Source organism: Coloeus monedula (genome assembly GCF_965178545.1).
Source record: "Coloeus monedula genome assembly, chromosome: 28".
Taxonomy (NCBI): domain Eukaryota; kingdom Metazoa; phylum Chordata; class Aves; order Passeriformes; family Corvidae; genus Coloeus; species Coloeus monedula.
Window position 1 is genome coordinate 4,601,286 of NC_138808.1, and position 20,385 is coordinate 4,621,670.

General features: G+C 50.5%; 1 protein-coding gene across 3 annotated transcripts in view; it reads right to left on the reverse strand.

The window, feature by feature from the left end:
- Nucleotides 1-20,347, reverse strand: part of GFPT1 (glutamine--fructose-6-phosphate transaminase 1) — a 34,078-nt gene extending 13,731 nt beyond the window's left edge. For all 3 annotated transcript variants that reach the window (XM_082298146.1, XM_082298145.1, XM_082298144.1), the window contains exons 1-10: nucleotides 20,288-20,347; nucleotides 10,769-10,876; nucleotides 10,259-10,366; nucleotides 8,743-8,868; nucleotides 7,977-8,035; nucleotides 6,868-7,002; nucleotides 5,881-5,942; nucleotides 5,103-5,182; nucleotides 1,489-1,594; nucleotides 350-513 (exon numbers count right to left, since the gene is read on the reverse strand). In XM_082298146.1, coding sequence (XP_082154272.1) covers nucleotides 350-513; nucleotides 1,489-1,594; nucleotides 5,103-5,182; nucleotides 5,881-5,942; nucleotides 6,868-7,002; nucleotides 7,977-8,035; nucleotides 8,743-8,868; nucleotides 10,259-10,366; nucleotides 10,769-10,876; nucleotides 20,288-20,294 — 955 coding nt within the window. In that variant the 5' untranslated portion in view covers nucleotides 20,295-20,347. The remainder of the gene's footprint in view (nucleotides 1-349; nucleotides 514-1,488; nucleotides 1,595-5,102; nucleotides 5,183-5,880; nucleotides 5,943-6,867; nucleotides 7,003-7,976; nucleotides 8,036-8,742; nucleotides 8,869-10,258; nucleotides 10,367-10,768; nucleotides 10,877-20,287) is intronic.
- Nucleotides 20,348-20,385: the final 38 nt, after the last annotated feature.

The window sequence follows — 20,385 nt, forward strand, 5'->3', positions numbered from 1 at the left end:
ATGATGAGAGCTTGATTCAGGTTTCTGGAAGGTGTCAGTGAAGGGCAGATCCAGGCTGGCAAGTTCGTGAGGGATCAGTCTTGGAAAAACCAGATGGCTCCAAGCAGGAGGCAAAATCCTCAGCCCCACAATTCTCCCCAGTAAGGTGTCAGCAACTAGAGGGAAAGTCCCGTTACACGTGGGGACTTTTTTGCCCATGAGGGTGACACAGCACTGGACCAGGCTGTGGGACCTCTGCCCTTGGAGGGCCGGGCATCCCTCGGGGCAGGGATGGCACCGGGTGACTCCAGTCCCTCCCGCCGTGCCACAGCAGCCGTGCCCCTCCCCGCTGCCAGCCAGCAGCTCTCACCCTTCATGATCTGCTGCAGCTCCATCTGCAGGGTCTGCACGGCCCGGCCCGGGTGGTCGCCGGCCGTGCGCTTGATGCGGTGGATGGACAGACGCCCGTCCACCACGGCCGCCACGTCGTCATCCTCCAGGAAGATCACGCGGTTGGTGTGCTCGATGACAGCACTGCGGGGGCACAGAGCACATCAGCCCCTGCTCTGGGAGCTCAGGGCTCAGCCCTTCCTAGCACACCCCACGCCTGTTAAAATCGGGCCACTCCTGTACAGGGCATTTCCACCCTGCCAATGGAACGGGATTTTTTTCCACCCGGCTCATTATTAATTTCAGTGCCTGCTTTAAGGAGAAGCTCTGAACTGCTCAGACAAAGCAGCGTGTGCAGCAATGGGATCTGTCTGGAGCTATGAGGTCAGGAGGGCAGGGATTTCCCCTGGCACACAGGCTGCTCAAACACAGCCTGTTCCTTCCTTGGTTTTTCCAGGGATAAGCCACTGCCCCTCCCTGTATGTCACTTTGCCCATCTGTAAAACCAGGGACAGCTTTGTCCCCTGTGGAGGCACCTGGGATCTGCTCAGCAGCACTCCCTGGAGTGTCACTGAGAAGCTCTAAAACCAGAACACATCGGGCTGTCCTAAGAGTCTCCACAATTCTCTGATGGAAAGAGCTGCAGAAATCAACCACAGCAGTATTTTTACATTCCTGGAGCAAGCACTCATTTCTCTTGGACCAGAGAATCCCAAAAACTCTGCTAAAGCTGCTGCCAAGTTAGTCTCTCTCACTCCTCTGGGACTGCAACATGCCACCTTTGATGATGAAGGAATTGCATGTGTGCAGAGATCCCTGGAGAATCAACACAATTCTGCTCATAATTAGCATGTGTCCTGCTAATTTAGGTCAGTACTCCCTCAGGTTTCCTGTCACTGGGAAATCCTACCAACAGGTGAGCCTGAAGCAGGGTAACACCCTATTCCAAGGTCAGTGTTCATTCCTTTAACAGCAACTCTGTTTTGGCATTTGTGAAGTAATGGCCACATGCACACAATTTACTTTATTCACCAAGAACCCACAGCCTCCCCATCTCTTGTTCAAGAGAGCTTTAAACAGGATATTGCTACACACGCCAGAGATGCTGGAAAACCCTACCTGGCATCAGAAGCAAAGTAATATTCCACAGCTTTCTCCTCCACGGGGAAGAGGCAGGTGGTGCTGTCCACTCGGGACAGGCTGCAGCTCCCCTTCTTGTCTTTCCCTAGGAGACAGGAGGGTCAGGGGCTGCCCAGGTGCCACACCCAGAGAGGCCCCAAGGCACGGTACCAACATGAAGCACTATTTTCACGCCTGCAGGTGGTCACAGCAAAGGAACTTGTACTGTTGTGCCCATTTCTCAGTTTGCTTGCAAGAGATTTCTGTGTTTTTTAATAAGTCTGCAAGTGTATTACCAGTGCACTTTTACGTTTAGAGGAATTTATCAGGAAAAAATCCAAATTAAAGTTTTGTGTGGCTCCACTAGCAGAGAATTCAAAATGCTTTATGAGCAGCCACATTTCCCTGCCCTGTTGATCAGTTTAAGCTTCTCCCATGTTCCTGTCTGGTGAGACTCTCCTGAGCCCCCAGAAACGGACCAGCATTGCTCCTTCATGGTCTGTTACTCTCAGCACTGGGGAAATTCTTTCAGAGCTGCCACCTGTGTGACCACACAGCTCCCCTGAGCACCGCAGGTGGAACCCAAACCTGTTTCTGTCTGGCTGAGCTCACAGCTCAGGAAGTCTGGGATTAAGAGCTCTGCATTGCTCCTGCACTATCAACCAACCACCTCATCCTAATCAGAAAATCAGACCTGTGCTGTTGGCCAGGGAGGCATCCAGAACTGCGAATCAGCTCTGGAAAAATCTGTCCTAAAAGCTCAGTGTTTCACCAAGGATCCTTTCTGGAGTACTCTGGCAATTCCCAATACCATCTCATCCTCCTCCTCCACACTGCTTCTCAGTGGTGAAGCTCATCAGGGATGCAGATGAGGCACCCAACACCTACTGCTCAGCACCAGCCTCGAGCAAAATTATTTGCCAGTCACTGTGCAGGGTATGGGGAGGGTGGGGGTGGATTAATCAGCTTATCCACCAAAATGGGACCATTGCTGAAGAACAATAACACTGAAGTTACTCCATTCTATATTTATTCCATAATCTTGATGTTGTTTCACCTACTAGACACTGATCTGATTCAGTGATGCAAGCAGAGCTCGTGGTGTTCTAATCTACACTTCTGCAGATGAAAATGTGAAGGAAAAATACTGCTTTCATGTTGATACTCAGTAAAAAAGGTCCACTCAGCCAGTGATTTAGAGCCTTCCAGTTCAGTTATGAAGTCAGTAAAGGAGGAAAACAACGCCTTTGTTGTTGAGACAGGACAGAGCAGAGCTGTTAGTGGCCACTCCCCCACAGAAGCACCCCAGACCTGATCAGAACATGCAAATTTGGTGTCTCGAAATAGATCATTTCCCTGCATTGACTTTATTATGTTGCATTGCTTTCCTCGTTACAGGCTGTGCACTGGGGGGTGCTTATTGTGCACACACGTGCACTGTGTGTGCCATCACCAAGGCTGGGTTAGGGAGTTACAGTGAGTATTTTCAGCCAGTTATGAGTTTTATTTTATCTGTGGATTTGTCCATTTATCTATAGATAATCTGATTGTTACTCCACTGCACCAACCCCTCATCTACTACAATTTAGAAGCAACACAGAAGAAATTTTTAAATCTCTTCCCTTCTGTACCCAAGAATGGAGAATTAACCCAGGTACAGTAAAAAGGGGCAGGGGGGCAATTACTCAGAAAAGCCTCAGTGCCTCTGAGAGCTGAGGGATTTGGGTTCTCAGAGCTCCTGGGAACTCACCTGGCTACAGAATTTTACTTCAAACACTGAGAGATACACTGGCTAAAGAGAAATAAAACCTCACCTGATGTTTGGAGTCAGGCAAACCAGCTCCTGGTTCACCTCTCAACAAACCTAGGTCTGCTTCTCCTCCAGCAAGAGAGATGTCAGATATTTTACCCAGGGAGTGCCTGAGGCCACTGAGCCTCTGCTGAGGGTGGAATCCCAATTATTTACAGTCACCAAGGATCAGATCCTCCCCCTCTCAGAAAAGGGTTCTCCTGCTTCAGATGTGAACTCGGTTCATCCCATCATGGGACGGGCTGGCCTTTAAAGCACTTCAAGTGAACAACAGATGGTTCCCCCGATAAATGAACAGCCTCAGGCCAACCTTAGTGCTGCCACCAGAGGCTGCAGCTCAGATTCACACCGTGGTCAGGGGCAGGACACAGCTCCAGAAGGAATTTGGAGCAATGCTTGCATTAGGATTATCAGCAGCCTTCTGCTTTAGTGGGGTTCATTTTTAAGGTAATTCACTGTTTCCTTCTGCAGCCAGAGCTGCAGGAACACTCAGTACAACCTGCACTGTCATCACTTTTCCACATATGCTGGGCATTATGTCCCAATATTTGAAATGGGATGGGTGGATTTTCCCATGTGTTGCTCGTGGTGTTTCTGATCAAGAAGGAATTTGGACTCTCCCACTTGTTTCACTACACTGCATGGAAAGCAATAACCACATATTAAAAAGACAATGCATCTTGGTCTCATTTGATTCCTTTCCAAAGGAACTGGAGGATTTGTCTGAAATTTCAAGTACTAGCTTTTCTCTGGTAGGCACCTTCCTCCATTTTTATGGATATTCCATCAAAAGAATGATCCATAGATTGTACAGCTGAAAGTGCAATTGGAAAAAAAAAAAAAAACAAACTTCAGATAATCAGTAAAAATATATAGTGTTACATAAATGCATTAATATTACTGCTAATTATCCAATCAAAAGGCAAAGCTCCTGGGGCTGGTTCTTGCAGCAGGGGATCAGCAGCTACACTGCTAGGAGGCAGCAGGGCAGGAGAGCAATTCCTTTGGATCCCTGCACTGCTCAGAACACAAGCCCAGGGACTGGACAGGTTCAGACCCCTCTGACAGCAGTGAGTTACAGAGTAATTCTAAGTCACTCTTCATTTTCAAGGGTGTCTGTGGTGGTAGAACACATGGGAGAGCAGGATGGACAGACAACATAAACACACATTGTCCCACAAAGGGGAACAGCTTCTAAAAATGGCGTGGGGTGGCAGGGGCAAGGTGACAGTGCCAAGCTCCAGCCTGCAAAGCTCTCTCCTCTTTGTTCTTGAAAACTACCAGGCTCACAAATGCCAACATGCCACACACAGAATACAGACTTCAGTTTAACTGTACTGTTTAATTTATTATACATTATATATATATATTATACATATATATATTATATATATATATAATTATATATTCCAACATCCCTGGAAGTGTCCAAGGCCAGGCTGGGCAGGGCTTGGAGCAACCTGGGATAATGGAAGGTGTCCCTGCCCATGGAACAAGATGGGCTTTAAGCTCCCTCCCAACCCAAACCATTCCATGACTATACTTTATTCTACTACAGTAAGATGAATTTTCCTTGTAATAACTGGACATTAAATCTTTGATTACAACACTAGAGGCCAACCTGAGGTAACTAACACCTATAACCTGAGCTATATGGTGGGTAGAACATGTGGTTAAAAACTTGCTTTTAAAAAAACGTCTCCAGTAACGTTTTCATTTCCAAAGTACAGCTGAAGTCTGTATTTCAGAGCCCACAGCTGTGTGTGCCCGTGCCCTGCAGCGAGGGGAGGAGCTCCCCACTCACCTGTGCGGTACAGGATGGGGATGTGGTCGGTGGAGAGCTTGTGCTCGCTGCGCACGCCGATGAGCAGGGGGCTGCCTCGCCTGCAGGGACACAGGGACAGCCTCAGCACCCCGGGGACACCCCCACACCCCACGCTGGGGCTCTGCTCCCCAGCAGCAGCTCAGGTGCACCAGGGCACAGCCAGAGGCTCCCAGAGCAGCTGCTGCTGCAAACACGGGGTGCAAACACAAAGAATAAAGAACCCAGGGATGCGAGCAACCTGCATCAGGGTTAGACAAAATTCCCAAGAGTCACTGCACACCTGAAGCAGGGACTGCTCCTCACTGGACATGCCTACAAACAGGCTTTGGCACTTAAGTTCAACCCCTGTGGAGGCACACACACAGTGAAACCACCCCAGCTGATGCTGGTGTTTAAAAGTGGGATAGAAAACCTGAACACAAGGCTGGCCCAAATTCCAGGCCAAATGCAGGACTTGTCCAAGTGCTGCCACAAGGGCAAGCACAAAGGAAAAGGTAAAATCATCTCCCTTCAGATCATAACCAGAGGATACCAAAACCAAGCTGTTCCAGACCAGGAAATAAGAAATTTCCAAAGTATTTCTGGGAACTTTCTGTTATGAGAGATGGAGAACAAGAGAAAGGAAATTAAAAACAGTCACCCTCTCACCTGCATATGCAGTGTGGTAAGAATGATCTCTGCTCTGTCTTCTGACGTGGGGGTACAAAAACAAGTGACAGACAGGGTGCAAGAATGTTCCTCACATGGCAACACTCACCTGGTACCAACCGCCTGCCCAGGGTAATGAACACTCTTGAACACAAGGGCAAAAGCTCCTTCCTGGAACAAGAGAAACAAACTGTTCATCCCTTCTGTTATCTGAGGGCTGGGCACCATTTCAGTGTTCCCAGCACAGAAACTGCTCCTGTGTTTCTGTGGACATGGAAGAGACACCAGAGAGGTTTCACAGATGTTTTCAGAACCTCCTGTAGCTCCAGCCCCCCATCCTGGAAGGGTGTCCCTCCCCTGAGCCTGGCAGCACATCCTCCACCACTGAATGAGTCCTGAACCCCCAGAGAGACACTCAGACTCCCTTGGTTATCCAAGTGACTCCTGCTTTAGCTCAGGGTGCGGTGAGGGGACCCAAAGGCAAAGCTCTGATAAAAGAAGCACCAGAACCAAAAGAAGCAACAAGTGTTTGCTCAGATGAGGTGCCACAACCTGCCAGCAACACAAGTTCTTGGCCTGTTGCTGCAACAGCTCCTGGCAGGTAAAGCAGTGAGGAACTCAGCGGAACCAGGTGCTGGGGGGTGAGAGGTGAACTGTGGTGGATCCTGTTCCTGCACATCACCAGGCAGTGGAAGCAGAGGCTCCGCGGAGCAGCTCCCACCAGGGGTCAGCAGCAATCCCGGACCGAGCTTCAGGAAGGATTGGAAGCAGCACAGGCTCTCCCAGGCCGGCTCCCTCCCCGCTCTCACCACCCCAGCCAAGGGCTGGAGGCCTCCAGGTGCTGCCGTGCCCCAAAATTTATTCATTACCCAGACGAATACTGACAAATGCTCAAGAAAACCGAATGTACACCTGAGATGAACTGTCAGAGGTTCATGCCTTAGCACGTGCCCCAGAGCATCCTGCAGCAGTGGCACGGGCTGGTGCTGCAGTGCCCTGGCAGCGCTGGAGGGCAGGGGTTGTTTTTTAGGGGGGGGTAGGGGTGTCTGTCCCACTGTGTCCGTCCCACAGCTGCCCTCCCTGCCCGCAGCATTACCAGCTGCTGGATGACCCTCTCCACCAGCGTGGTGAAGCTGATGTCGTCGCTCTCGCGGTTGTCGTACATGTACTTGACCAGCTTGGCGATGCTCTCCGTGTCCGTCTCCGACTCGAAGTCGTAGCCCTTGCTCTCCTGCAGGGACAGCCCGTGTGGGTGACCAGCCCTCTGCCTTCCCTTCCACCTGCCTTTGCCTTCCTTCCCACCTGCCTTCCTTTGTTTTGACTACTCCCTTCACCTTGCCTTTAACTTTTTTCTTTTTCTTATGTTTTTCCTTTTCTTTGCTCCTACCTTCCTCCCTCATATTGACTTTTCCTTCCCTTTTTCTTGCCTTTCCTTTTTCCTGCTCTTCCTTTTCTTTCCACCCATTCTTCTTTCCTTTCTTTTTACCCTTCCATACTGCAGTTGTTCCTCCTTTTTTCCTCTCTTTTTTCCCCATTCTTTGCTCTGCTTTTCCTCTTTTACTTTTCTGCCTTTCGTTTTTCCTTCTTTTTCTCCTCTTCTCACAATTTCCTTCCATCCTTCCTTCCCACCTTTCAAATTGCAATACAAGGAGAGGAGAAGAGGGCAGTGAGTGGGAGTGTGAGGGGAGTGGAGGACTGTGAGAATGTGAGGGGGAGAGTCGGGGTGGGGGGACCCAGGGAGAGGGTTTGGGTGGGGAAGTCTCAGTGGGAGAATGAGTGGGGGATGAGGAGGGAGTGGAAGTTGGGGGGTGTGAGCAGGACAGTGTGTGAATGTCAGAATATGAGTGGGGGAATGTGGGGAGTGGGAGTGACGTAGGGAGGGAAGGGGGGATGTAAATGTGAGAACGCACCCACAGAGTAGGAGAGTCTGTGAGTGTAAGGGGAGGAGTGAGTGAAAATATGGGTGGGAGTGCAAAAATATGAGTGGGGGAACATGAATGGAGGTGGGAGTGAATGTGAGTGGGGGAATGACTGAGAGATGAGTGAGCAGTGAGTGGAGCAATGTGAGTGAAGGAACGGGGCGAGTGGGGAGTGCAAATGGGAGAGTGAGAGTGAGAATACAAGAGGGGGAGTGAGCTGGGAAGGGTGAGAGAGAAGAGGGGAGTGGGAAAGAAGGGAGGGTCTCACCCCCCAGGGGTCACTCACCAGGAACTTCCGCAGGTCCTTGTAGTTGGTGATGATGCCGTTGTGGATGACGATGAACTCTGAGGACAGAGGAAAGGCCCTGCTCAGCCCCGTGCCAGCCCCAGCCTGGCAGCAGAGCCCACACACATTCCAGTGGGACAGGCCCTCGGCAGAATAAAGCACATTTCACCTCCTGGTGCCATTCCCTGCTCTGCCCCATTGGCACAGCTGGGATAGGGGGGATAGCAGTGACCTGGGTGGCACCAGGGCTACCCAGACCCTGCAAAGCCCCTGCAGGCACCTGAGCACTTGGCAGCTCCCATCCTGTTGGGAGCAGTGAACTCCGTGCTGCTGCTGCTGCCAGCTGAGCACTGCTGTCCCCTGGGCAGCCACAGCCAGCACAGCCCACGCTGTGACAGCCCCGAGCACACCAACCCCATTCCCTACAGGGGGGAATTAGGGGGAAAAAAGTTTACGAAATTCCATTCCAAAGAACAGCCACGAAAATTCCCACCATCCCATTTCCTTCCGTCTGCCCCTCCTTGCCCTGTGCCCACGCACCCACCCAAGCCCTGGGCACCCACCCCAACCCTTCCTAGGATCCCTCACTGCTGGGAACACTCCCCGTGGCCAGAACCCGAGTCCAAGCCCAGTGGGCTCAGCACCACGGCCTGAATGAACCCACTGCCGGTGCCCAGCCACCCCTCCCGGGACATGGAGGGGCAGGCAGCTCTCCCAGAGGCTCCAGGAGCTGCTGAGGAGCCAAGGGTCCGGGGAGGGCACTGACCATTGTTCTTGTCAGAGCGCTGAGGGTGGCTGTTGATGGGGTTGGGCTCCCCGTGCGTGGCCCAGCGCGTGTGGGCGATCCCCAGGTGAACGTCAAACTCGATGTCCAGGTCCATGTCCTGTTGCTCTGCAGCAGAAAGTTTTAGTCCTGAGGGGTTGTCCACACCCCAGGTCAAGCTGGGAGTCTCACCAGGCCTTGGGGACTACAGGGCAGCAATGCTGACAGGGCCAGCAAATCCCACAGGACAGAATCACAGAGTTGTCAAGGTTGGAAAAGACCTTTAGGATCATCAAAGTCCAACCAAAACCTCAAGGGGTTTCAGGGCAAGGCAGATGTACGCAGAAAACAGCCCTGCATTCCTCACTCTGCCAGAACAAAAAGCAACCTTTAAGGAAGAATCCAACCCTGAGCTGTCCCTCAGGAGTGCTCCTTGCCATCCTGTCACCTGTGGCTGAGCCAGCCCTGCACACCACCATGGTTATTCATGCATCCCTAACCCCGCTCTCTCCAAAGTCTACCATGAGCATGAATATTTCTTTTGGGAAAAAAAATACTCCTCTCGCTGCACAAGTGTTTCCACAATCTTTTTAAAACTGTATATCCTGACATTTTCTTGAGCAGGAAAACCTCCCTTCAGGAATCCTCTGTCCATCTCCTATTTCTGTACCACACACCCCACCTCGTCTGGGCTTTCTGGCTCCTGGTTTACCCTAAGATTAGACTGACCCACCTCCCTCTGGGACACTCAGCACTCTGCACCTCAGGTGAACACAAGAATGGGTTAAAAAGACCTGAATTACAACACAGCACCTTCTGAATGTGAAGTTGAGATTCTGACTGCTCTGAAAAGCACCTCCCCACCCTCACACAGCCTGTATTCCACTCCCAGCGACTTTGTGCATCTTTGCACTGAGCGCAGATTTAATGAATTTAAGGTTTAATCAAGGGAACACAAAGAGGCAGAAGGAGATGCAGAAGCCCTCGGTCTCTGCAGTCCAATCAACGTGACAGTGACACACACCAGTGCCCTCTGCAGCCACTGCAGAGCCCGGCCCCACGGGACAGACGGCTCGAGCTGGGACAAGTCTTCCATGGGAACATTTAACACCCAGCTGGGGAGGTCCTTACAGCATTTCTCCTTCTGCCCAAGATCTAGGTCTTGATAATTATCTCCTGCTAATTCCTCTACTCTCAGTTCAAGGCGTTTTTTGGGTGCTTGTTTATGAGTTTTTCTTGTCTGTTTTCCATGATGCATTTCAGGTCTATCTTACTTTAGTAGGAGGCAACTCATTTGTCTTGAAAAAATCAGGACTTCTCTGTAGCTTCACACCAACGACCACAGAATCACCAGGCTCTTCACAGCTCATCCCTGAGCGTTTACATCTCTGGCTCTTTACACACAAGTTACTTGGAAATACGGTGTTTGTGGGTAAAACAGGTGATATTTAAAATAAAACGAGGTGAGAGGACATGTCAAGGGAAGAGGGCAGGCAAAGGAGGAAAGGGAGATACCTACTGTGAACCTCTTCATCCAGAGCCTTCACTTTCCCCTTCTGCTTGATAATGTGGATTTTGCAAGCATTGGCTTCCCAGTCTTTGTCATTTCCGCCATCCAGTCCCACACCTAAACCCCACCATGGAACACGAAGAACGAGGGTCAAGTTGAAAAGTTATTACAGTATTTTATGTAAACAAATTCTGCCCTTTTTGATTCTTCCAGAGCCCTTTCTCCAATAGCTGGCCCTCCACATAAAGGCTAGATACCCCTTAGATTAGAACTCAGTTTTCTCTTTGTCACCTTGTCAGTATTTTGAAAGCGTTAGGAGGAAAAAACAAAAGCCCTCAAGAATGTTTATAGAAATCTGTATATTGAAGTTAATCCAAACCTCTGACCACAGGCACATCCAGTTTGTGTTCCAGCTTTCTTCAAAAGCAGAAGGTGGTAGAAACCATTCACAATCACACCATAAAAACCATCACTTAGAGCCCAAGTTCCCAGCAGAGCCAGTGCAGCTCAGACAGGTACCTGCGGAGTCGTAGCCCCGGTACTCCAGGCGCTGCAGCCCTTTGATGAGGGTCTCCAGGATCTCCCGCCTCGTCCGGGGAACATGGTAGTTCAGGTAAGCAAAGATGCCTGTGGGGGGGGAAAGAGACTCATTTTACACCAAAATCCCAGCTGGGGAAGCTCTCTGTGAGCACCAGGTTCCCACTCCAGCAGCCTCTGTGCCTGCGGGAAGCTCCCACTGCACTCCCAGCTCTGCCTGCCCCAACCAAGGCTCAACAGAGACATCACTGACAGTCAAGAGATCAAAACTACCCAAAACCACTGAAAGCAGCTGAGCAGGACAGGCCTGGGCATGATGGGAGAAGGAATTTCCCTGTAAGGTGGACGTACACAACAGGATGAGCTGTCAGGAGACAACACAGGGCACAGGAAACTCATCCCTGCAGGTGAACAAATCGAGGTTCCCTCACGTGGAGCTGAAGAACCGTCAGAGAAAGGAATTCTTCCTCCAATAGCTTCTTCCAAGTTCCTCCCACAGACTCACTAAGAAAAACAATTATTTCACTCATGCAAACTAAGACTCCCAAACTAATGGAGCTCTCCTTCCTGTAGGTTGCAAAGGAAGAGGAATTGTTGCTTCTATTTTTACACAAATTCCTCAATCTCTAATGCCAGCTCCGGCTCGGAACAATTCCCCTTGGTGCCACCACGAAGCAGCAGGATGAGAAGACATTTACTGGATGCTACAAATATCCCTACTTGAAACCTACAGCTTCACCCTGTGACATTTGAAAGGAGAAAATATCTGTGTGGAGTAAAAGCAAGACCAGTTTCACACAAACATCCATCTGTGTAAGTGACTGGGAATGCCAGGTTTGCAATTCGAGAAACTTTATCAAAACCTCTTGAGGAGAACGGAATTCAGTCCCCCACACACAAAGACATAAAGTCCTTCTTAAGGCATCCCAATCTTTGATATTTTCCTGAGGGTGCTGCCATGCAGATCCTAAACTTTTATTCATGAGTTTTACTCCCAAGGTGGCTTTTGGAACATAAATTCTTACATTTACCCACAGAACATTTGAAAAAATGCAGTCTTAAGCTGTTTGTGTTTTGGACTTAAACTAAATAATTCAAAGCCTTTCAATGTCTTTATTTTAGAAGCAGAAGTATGGACTACTCAATGCTGAGGGACCATGGACAGGTCTCAGGATAAGTTTATCCCAAGCTTCTTCCCATTCCCTTTAGAAGTTACACCTCCCTGCACCTCTGCTGCCAGCAGAGCACACCACACCTCACTGATTTTCTTCCACACCGCACATTCAAGCATTCCTCTTTCTTAATCCTAGTCAGATGAAGGGGAAAAAATGGAAAAGGAGCTTTTCACTTTGCTTCTTAAGCTTCTGCCTTCATTTCCCCAAACCACCTGCAAGATTATCAGGACCACGTTTATAAAAATTCCGTTCCATTTCCATTGCTCCTGACATCCCAAACCAACAGGGCACACAGGGCTGCTGCTACCTGGTCAACCTGAGTGTTGGATCCAGTAACTCCACGGACAGGGTGAGCTCCTCCTGCACAAACCTCCCTATCCACAGCTCAAAGCTCAGCAGACAAACCCCTGAGGGCAGTGAACCACCTCTGCTGCGCTCCAAACCTCTGGCGGATGCTTTGCCCCACGCTCTCCCATGTCCAAACCCTCATCCCCACCCTCCTGACAAAAAAAAACAGTTTTTCAATTTGAGATACTTTGTTCACTCTGTTTCTAAAAACTGCCAACTTCAGGCAAACAGCAGCTTCCCTGTTGCAAGTGAGCTGACTCCAAACAGCTGAAGGATGGCACGTTTCAGCTATGTCCTGGATGCCTAAAATCCTTAAATGACTCGCAGGCCTTACAGCAGGAAGGAGCACAGAGCAGATTGCTTTGTTAGCAGGAGCTGGAGCAGCCCCTTTCCTCGTACAAACACGCAGAGCACTGGCAGAGTTACACATAAGACAAGTGTGCACAAAGCAAAGAGAACCAGCACATCTGAACTCTTCTGGAGGCAGCTGGGCTGCAGCAGCCTGTCCCTGACACCGCCCTGCACACCAAACACCTCCCGGGACACCATCCAAAGTACAGCTGCTCCACAACAATCAAGGCCAACATAAGGAACTATGGGCTCATGAACGCTGCCTGCATTTTTCCAAATTACCTAAATCATTTGCATTGAAACCTCTCCGTGTTTTATGTACCTTGAATCCCATTCCCACCCAATCCCTGGAGCCTCACACCCCCTTCTGATGGTGCTGGGGCCTTCACGGAGCTCTCCAGAAGCACCTTCAACCCTTGCAGCCCTCGGTGGCATTTCAGCTCCCCTGCCACGGCACAGCCCAGCCCCACTCAGGCACAGCCGCCCGGGAAGTCATTCCAGGGCACAGCACCGAAGCCCACCCCGGTGGGATACACAGCCAGGGCCGAGGAGAGGTGCTGAGGTGCTCTGGGATCTGAGCACTGAATTCCTGCTGTGGCCAGCCTGGCTCCCGGACGTGCTTCCCAGAGAACAGCACCAGTGTGAAAGCACAAGGGCCCCATTGATGGAGCACAGAGGGGGCCCTTCTTCCCAGCAGGGCACGGGCAGGATGGGCTGCAGGGAAAGGGTGGGGAAGGAGCAGTGGGACACCTATGGAGAGTGCCAAGAGGGGAGAGAAGAACTGTAGGGAAGGTGGAGGGGAAGCAGAGAACAGCAAACTCGCTCTGTGTGCTCTGCCACCTCACACCCGGCTCAGCCCGGCCGTGTCGCCGGCCTGGGCAGGGAGCGGCGTGTCCGAGGGGTGCCAGGGAATGGACTGGGACCGAGGGATGGCAGGGATGAGGGGTGCCAGGGAATGCTCCAGGACCCAAAGGATGGCAGGGATGAGGGGTGCCAGGGAATGGACTGGGACCGAGGGATGGCAGGGATGAGGGGTGCCAGGGAATGGACTGGGACCGAGGGATGGCAGGGATGAGGGGTGCCAGGGAATGGACTGGGACCGAGGGATGGCAGGGATGAGGGGTGCCAGGGAATGGACTGGGACCGAGGGATGGCAGGGATGAGGGGTGCCAGGGAATGCTCCAGGACCCAAAGGATGGCAGGGATGAGGGGTGCCAGGGAATGCTCCAGGACCCAAAGGATGGCAGGGATGAGGGGTGCCAGGGAATGCTCCAGGACCCAAAGGATGGCAGGGATGAAGGGTGCCAGGGAATGCTCCAGGACCCAAAGGATGGCAGGGATGAGGGGTGCCAGGGAATGCTCCAGGACCCAAAGGATGGCTTCTGGCACAAGGATTGCAGCTTATTCTGAATCTGGTTCCCTCCAGAAGGGTTGACTTTGGACACCTTCATTAAATCTGAACCCAAAACAGACAGTGACCTGAGAAGTTGTTTTCCCTGCAGATTACAGCAAGTTCAGTCATACCTACAGTAAAAAACTCCAGCCAGCAGCCCAAACCCTGACTGCTTGCCCCAGATCCCAGCTGCTGGCAGGGCACGACGAAACGGGCACAAAGTGGCAGCGGCCTCCCCACAGGGAGGGGTGGCTCAGCTGAGAGGAGAGGGAAAGCTGGAGTGTTTATCCCTGCCTGTACTGCAAACAAACACAAAACACCCGTCCAGAAAGGAGCCAGCTTGGCATTTGTCTCAGGCATTGAAAACAGCTATTAATTACAGCACAATTATATGAAGATTATTCATGAGGCCTGTGAAAAAAACTGAATCCAAGACTAAGAATGCCACAAAAAAAACCCAACCCTCCCAAAAAAAACCAACCCAAGGAATTCAGTGCTTCTTCTCAGAAAGCACAGAGACTATGAAAACTAAGGAAACCAGAAGAAACACAAACGCAGTGTTAGCGCTGCGAAATACAGACACACTCTCCAAAAAAACAGAACCTGGGAGAGACAGTTTTGATTCAGCTCAGCTTTTAGATCCTAAGAGGAAAATAGCTGGAATGATAGTGGAGATGCCACTGGGAAAATCAAATTCTAAGAACTCATCTGTGAGCAACACATCTGTCCTGGGTTGCAGTGTGTTCTATGCCCATCCCCAGGAGCTGCTGGAACCAGGTGGGGCAGGGTTTCCTTGCTTCCTCCCTCCGGACCATCTTCTGTTAATGAGCCCATCAACGCCCGGCCTCACAACTCATCATCCCATTGTGAGATGCTCCACCCAGAGGGAGGAACCAAGCATCCCATCCTGGATATCATCTGAGATTCCCAACACCACAGACACCCTTTCCACGGGATTCCCAGAGCACAGGAGCTACACAGCCACCACTGGACCTTCTGAGGAGGAGCAGCCCCTTCTACAGGATCACTGCTCCGACAGAACCACATCCAGCACTTCAGGAGGATGGCAGCCCCCATCTCATCGGACTGCTGCTGCTACCCTGACTAACAGGGTGTCAGGTTGCATCCTGACACTGTCACTTTGAACCAGTGTTTTCTGCCTTTTTTTTAAATTTTCCCATTAAATTGTTATTCTGACTTGGTGCCTCCCACTGGTTTGTTTGCAAACTAGTACAACATTTTACAAATGAGAAGGCAAGTGAGACAGGGAGGTTTAAAACTCACCTTGGAGAAAACAGGAAAAAATTAAATAAAAATAGAATATGCATAAATGACACACCATAAAAGTAAAAAATGAGGCAAGAAGGCTCCTGTAAAAGAACACAAGTCTTCCTAAATGCATGACTTACTAGTCTACGGGCTAAAATCCAATATTTGAAGGCTTATCTCCCATTTGTGTTACTTATCATAATGAACTATGTGTAAATAAACTTCATTTTTGGAAATATTTACAAATGTGTTTCATTTTCCCTTTTACAAACATCCTGTAATGATGTAATTCTTCATAGCTGGGGAAAGTTTGAATCCCCATTTAGCAAACAGCATTTTTCCTGTCTCTTAACTACTGGATCGTTCAGGAATGTCTGAGCAGTCACACCTTGTAACCATTCCCGCTTTCATGTACAGTTCCACTGCCCTCGACAGAAACACTGATGAGGAAAAAAAAGATGCAAAGTGCTCTTTATACTTCACTGACCTAAGAGTATTTCTGAAAAATGTTTCCTTCTCCCAGCAGCCACCAACAGGGCTCTGAAGAGAGAAGCCTCCTCTGGAATCAGACCTCGAGCCATGGGTGCCACCTGTGTCACTGTGCAGTGGGGATCCCCACGGTGCCCGGGTGTCACAATGTCCCTTCACCAAAAACCCTCCTTTCACTCCAAGTGAACAAAGGGTCACTTCATGCAGCCACAGAACACCCAACTCCACCTCCCAGCCCAGCAAAGGCCTTTGTCACACACCAGAGACACGTTTTCCCCGAGTCACAATGCCCTGCTCAAGCCTTGCTCCCTCCCTCCCTGAGCTTAGACTGAAATCAATCGACACAGCTCGAGACATGAGAAGACATCAAGTGCACAAAGCTTTGTTAGGAGCCCTCTCAGAAGTGACAATTTCTCCATCAAAGTGACAGTTCATTGAAATCACTCAATGGAAACGTTGGTTTGGATGGAATTCCACGGCAAATCCACGGAGTCCCATCAGGGTCCCACACGGTGCACCCCTAGCCTGGATGCCAGGTGCTGAGAATGCACAAGCTTTGAGCAGAATGTTCCCCAAACCAGCCCACCGCGAGTTTCAGGGCCCCGGCAGACCCAAACAAGGAGTTTTGGTTTCAGTACACATTTAGACGCCCTTCCACACAAGTGCTTTCAGCAAGAACGTCACGCCTGCCCTCTAACACTGCAGAACGAGCCAGCAAGAGGAAGCACTCCAGAAAACCAGGATATACCGTGACACTCAATCACTCTGCCTTGATGAGAGCCCCGAGCTGGCATTGTTTGAGGCAAAATACACATGAAACAAAAAACACAACCCTGGGAACTTCCTTCTCGTGCTGCACTGTTTGCAATTGTGAAGTCCCAGCTACAAGAGGAGAGCAGCAAGGATACCGCAGGAATCCCTACCTGACAGCCTCAGAAAACACAACACCCCTGTCTGGAACATACTGACACACCTCAGGACTGACACGAAAGCACTTCAGAATCAGCATAATAAAACGTTTCAACTACTAACCTGACACAGGACCTTCCTTGCACGTGTGGACTGGAAAGATAAATCCAGGCATGTCAGCTTATCAGACAACTCTTGAATCATGCTAAGATCCACAGTAGTAAATTCTGCATATATTTCTTTCAAGTGAAATATCTCGAGCAATATAATCTAGAATATAAACCATTTCCTTTCCTGCAGGTTTGCCTTAAACACTTTACCTGGGGAACCACCAGAACAGGCATTCAGCTGCTTCTGACACTCAACTCTCTCACAGAGCTGATTTCTAAAACTCAAGCACAAATCCTAGGCCTTCTTACCACCAGCTGCATAAAGAATTTCCCATAAACAGTTGGTAATTTTAACAGAATAACATTTTCAACAAATGGACATTGTTGATTTCTAAAGCTGACAGTCACAATACTTTTTCTGAGAACTTTATTTTCCTGTGAGCTTTTTCGGAGCTCAGGTTCTTTTATTTCATGGGACATTCACAGGCAAATGAAATGAATCACCACTTCCAGGTAAATGACCTTCTCCAGAGCCATGAAGTTACTCAGGAATTGCTTCTCATAATCCTTTCCCTACTAAAGTAGAAAAGCCTTCAGGCAGGGTTTACTTCCAAATTCCTTTACCCTATTACTGTTAACTCATTTCCATGGACCTTGTTATCAGTACATCCACCTGGCCATTCCAAGGAATCCCTTATCCCAGAACTGCTGCTCAGCCCCACTGGAGGAGCTCCTGTTGCTGCTGCCTGGCCGTTCAGGGAGGCGCCAACCCCTGAACCAAAACATCCCTTTTTCTGCCCAGTCTGAGGAGCACAAGGTCAGGCCCAAGCTCACTGTCATTGTTATGTCTGGGAGCTGCACAGGGGAGAGCTGACACTCAATTCATCACCTCCAGGCTGGGAAAAAAGCAAAACACAAAAACATCCACTCCGTGGGGATCCACATTTGTCCACTGGACACTTCTCTCGCTGCCCACGCACACAGCTCCCTCTCCAGCTAAAAAGGGCAGGATATTTCTCCTGTCGAGAGTAAACAACCAGAGCAGCAATTCCAGGGGCTCACTCTGGGCCACAGCCACTGCTCCATGCTCCACTCCAAGGCAGACACCAGGTACACCCAGGTGTCACAGATGTGGGAGGCCTGAATGTCCCCACTGACGTACACGTAACCCCAGAACTAGAAACTCAAGTCTTTCCTAAGCCCATTTTTATCTTCAGTAATCACTAGTAAAACAAGACTGAAATTCTACAATCCAAGACCTAAATTCTACAATCCCTTTTTGTCATTAAAAAATCAGCCATGGCATATGACAGGTTTACTGATTTACAGAACAGTCTATCGAGCCTGGCTACCTTGAAAAACCTGTTTCCTGAACTGTTTGTAGATGCCATTAAACTGGTTTGGTGCACTTGGACCAAAGCACATCCAATTCATACCTGGCCAGGTGTTCAAACTGCAAGTTTCTGATACACACCAAGGACAAACCCTATTTTTCACTAACACTATCAGAAACAACCCCCCTAGCACATCTAAACAGCATTTATAGCTGCACTTTGAGGCTCCTTTCCTTTACCTGTCCAGCGGCACAAGCCCGTCAGATCTTGGGATTTCGTAAGGTCACAAACCTGAACATCGGGCTGAAAACACTGCGTTGATAATTCCAGTCTGGAAGTTGCTGATGAAGTGAACTGAAGCTCTCCCTTCAGTGTGACAAACTGAGGTATCTGAGAATTCAGGTAACAGCAGCAGCATTGTCATACTTATTTCTTTTAAAACTCATCTTAATCACTGCCTTTCTACGTGAAGTGAATTGGGTAAGACTCTGAACGTGGATGGGCACCCACCAGGCAGCATGGCAGGATAAAGCAATGTTTATTCATCCCCACTTACAACTCCATCACAGAAATGTTGTGTCTGAGGGCTCAAACACGACACCAGGCCCGTGCAGCTGCCACAGCCTGAGAAATCAGGGCCCTCTGCTCCAGGCAAACCAGCAGCCCTTCAGTGAGGAGAGACAAGTCACTCTCACTCCGGGATACATCCCCGACTCTCCAGAGACAATAATCCCTAATACTTTTCTCACTCTTTCCACAAAATGTTTCAATATCCAAGAAGAACTTCACTTGTATCAAAAAGGGGAGAAACACATTAAATCCTGAACACAACTAATTAACTGCCCGGTATTTTCAGGGCTTATCACGACCAAAAAGACAAAGAGCAGCATGTTAATATTGCACATTTCAAAGGCCGGATCTCAAATAAGGCAAGCACGAGGCACCAAAACCATCCCCTACTCTTGCAGCAAGCTATTTATAATAATAATTATCCTTTCTATTCTTAGCTTTGCTCCGCTTTGTACTTTTAACACAAATTAACACGGTGTTAAATGTGAGCTGAGGTATGAGTCTCTGATTGATTCTCTACAGCACTCCACAACTTGACAGCTTGAAGGCAATGCCGGTTCCATCCCACAAAAACAATGAGAGAAATGGCAACTTGCACATTAAGTGTAAAACCCACAGTCTCGCTTAGAGCATAAATTTTCACACAAAAATACCGGAAAAAAAAAGAAGGCAGTGTGGAAAGAAAATAGGAAAATCCAATAGATCGCTGCTGCATAAATTTCCATGGAAAAACATGAAGACGACGGGATAGGAAGAGGAAGAGAAAGGATAAATGATATTCCTGTGTGTAAAGGATGAGGCAGGGTGGCTGTACTGCCATGGGAAGCGCAGTGGAAGGCACAGCGGCCACAGGAGAACCAGAACCAGCCCCGGCGGCCCGAGCTCACCCCGGGCTTGTGCCGAGCTCGGGGCACGGTTCCGGCACAGCCGGGCCAGGCCGGACCCACGGCCCCTCTGCCCCCCAGCCCACACCGAGCCAACCCAAACCGACCTGTGGAAAACAAATTATCACGAGTTGTAACGCCTAAACAAAAACACCACCACCAGCACTTGGCACCCGGAGTGGGAGTGGTGACTCCGACAGGACCAGAGCCACGTCTGGAAACGCCACCGGAGCGCCCCTTCCCACCCGTACGTGCCGTGCACCGGGGCTCCCGTGTCACCCGGGGCTTTCGGAGCCACGGCTGGAAGCCCCGGCCGCGGGCAGGGTGTCCCCAGCGGCACAGGGCGCAAGCCGCCCGTGCTCGGGGCTGCGGGGCTCGCACAGCCCGGGGCACCGGCCCTTTGTCCATTGCCGCCACATCCGCTACAGCCTGGCGACAATTCGCCCTTTAGGTCACTGACACGGCGCGAGCCGCCTCCCCGCGGCGCCGGCATTCGGGATAACGGGGCCGGGGCTCCTCTCGCCACAGCCGGGGTGGCGGCAGCGGCCGCTGCCCTCCTTCTCCGCCCGGCCGGAGCCGCGCCGCGGCCTCACAGCGCCCGCCCGGGCGGCTCCTCCCGCCGGCTCGGGGCCGGCCCGGGCCCCGCGGTCCCCCCGGCCCGGTGCTTACCGCACATGGTGCTCCCCGGTCCGCGGCCGCGCTGTCTGTGGCGCCGGGGCCGCGCCCCCCGCGCCGGGCCCAGCGCAGGCCCGAGCCCGCCCCGCCCC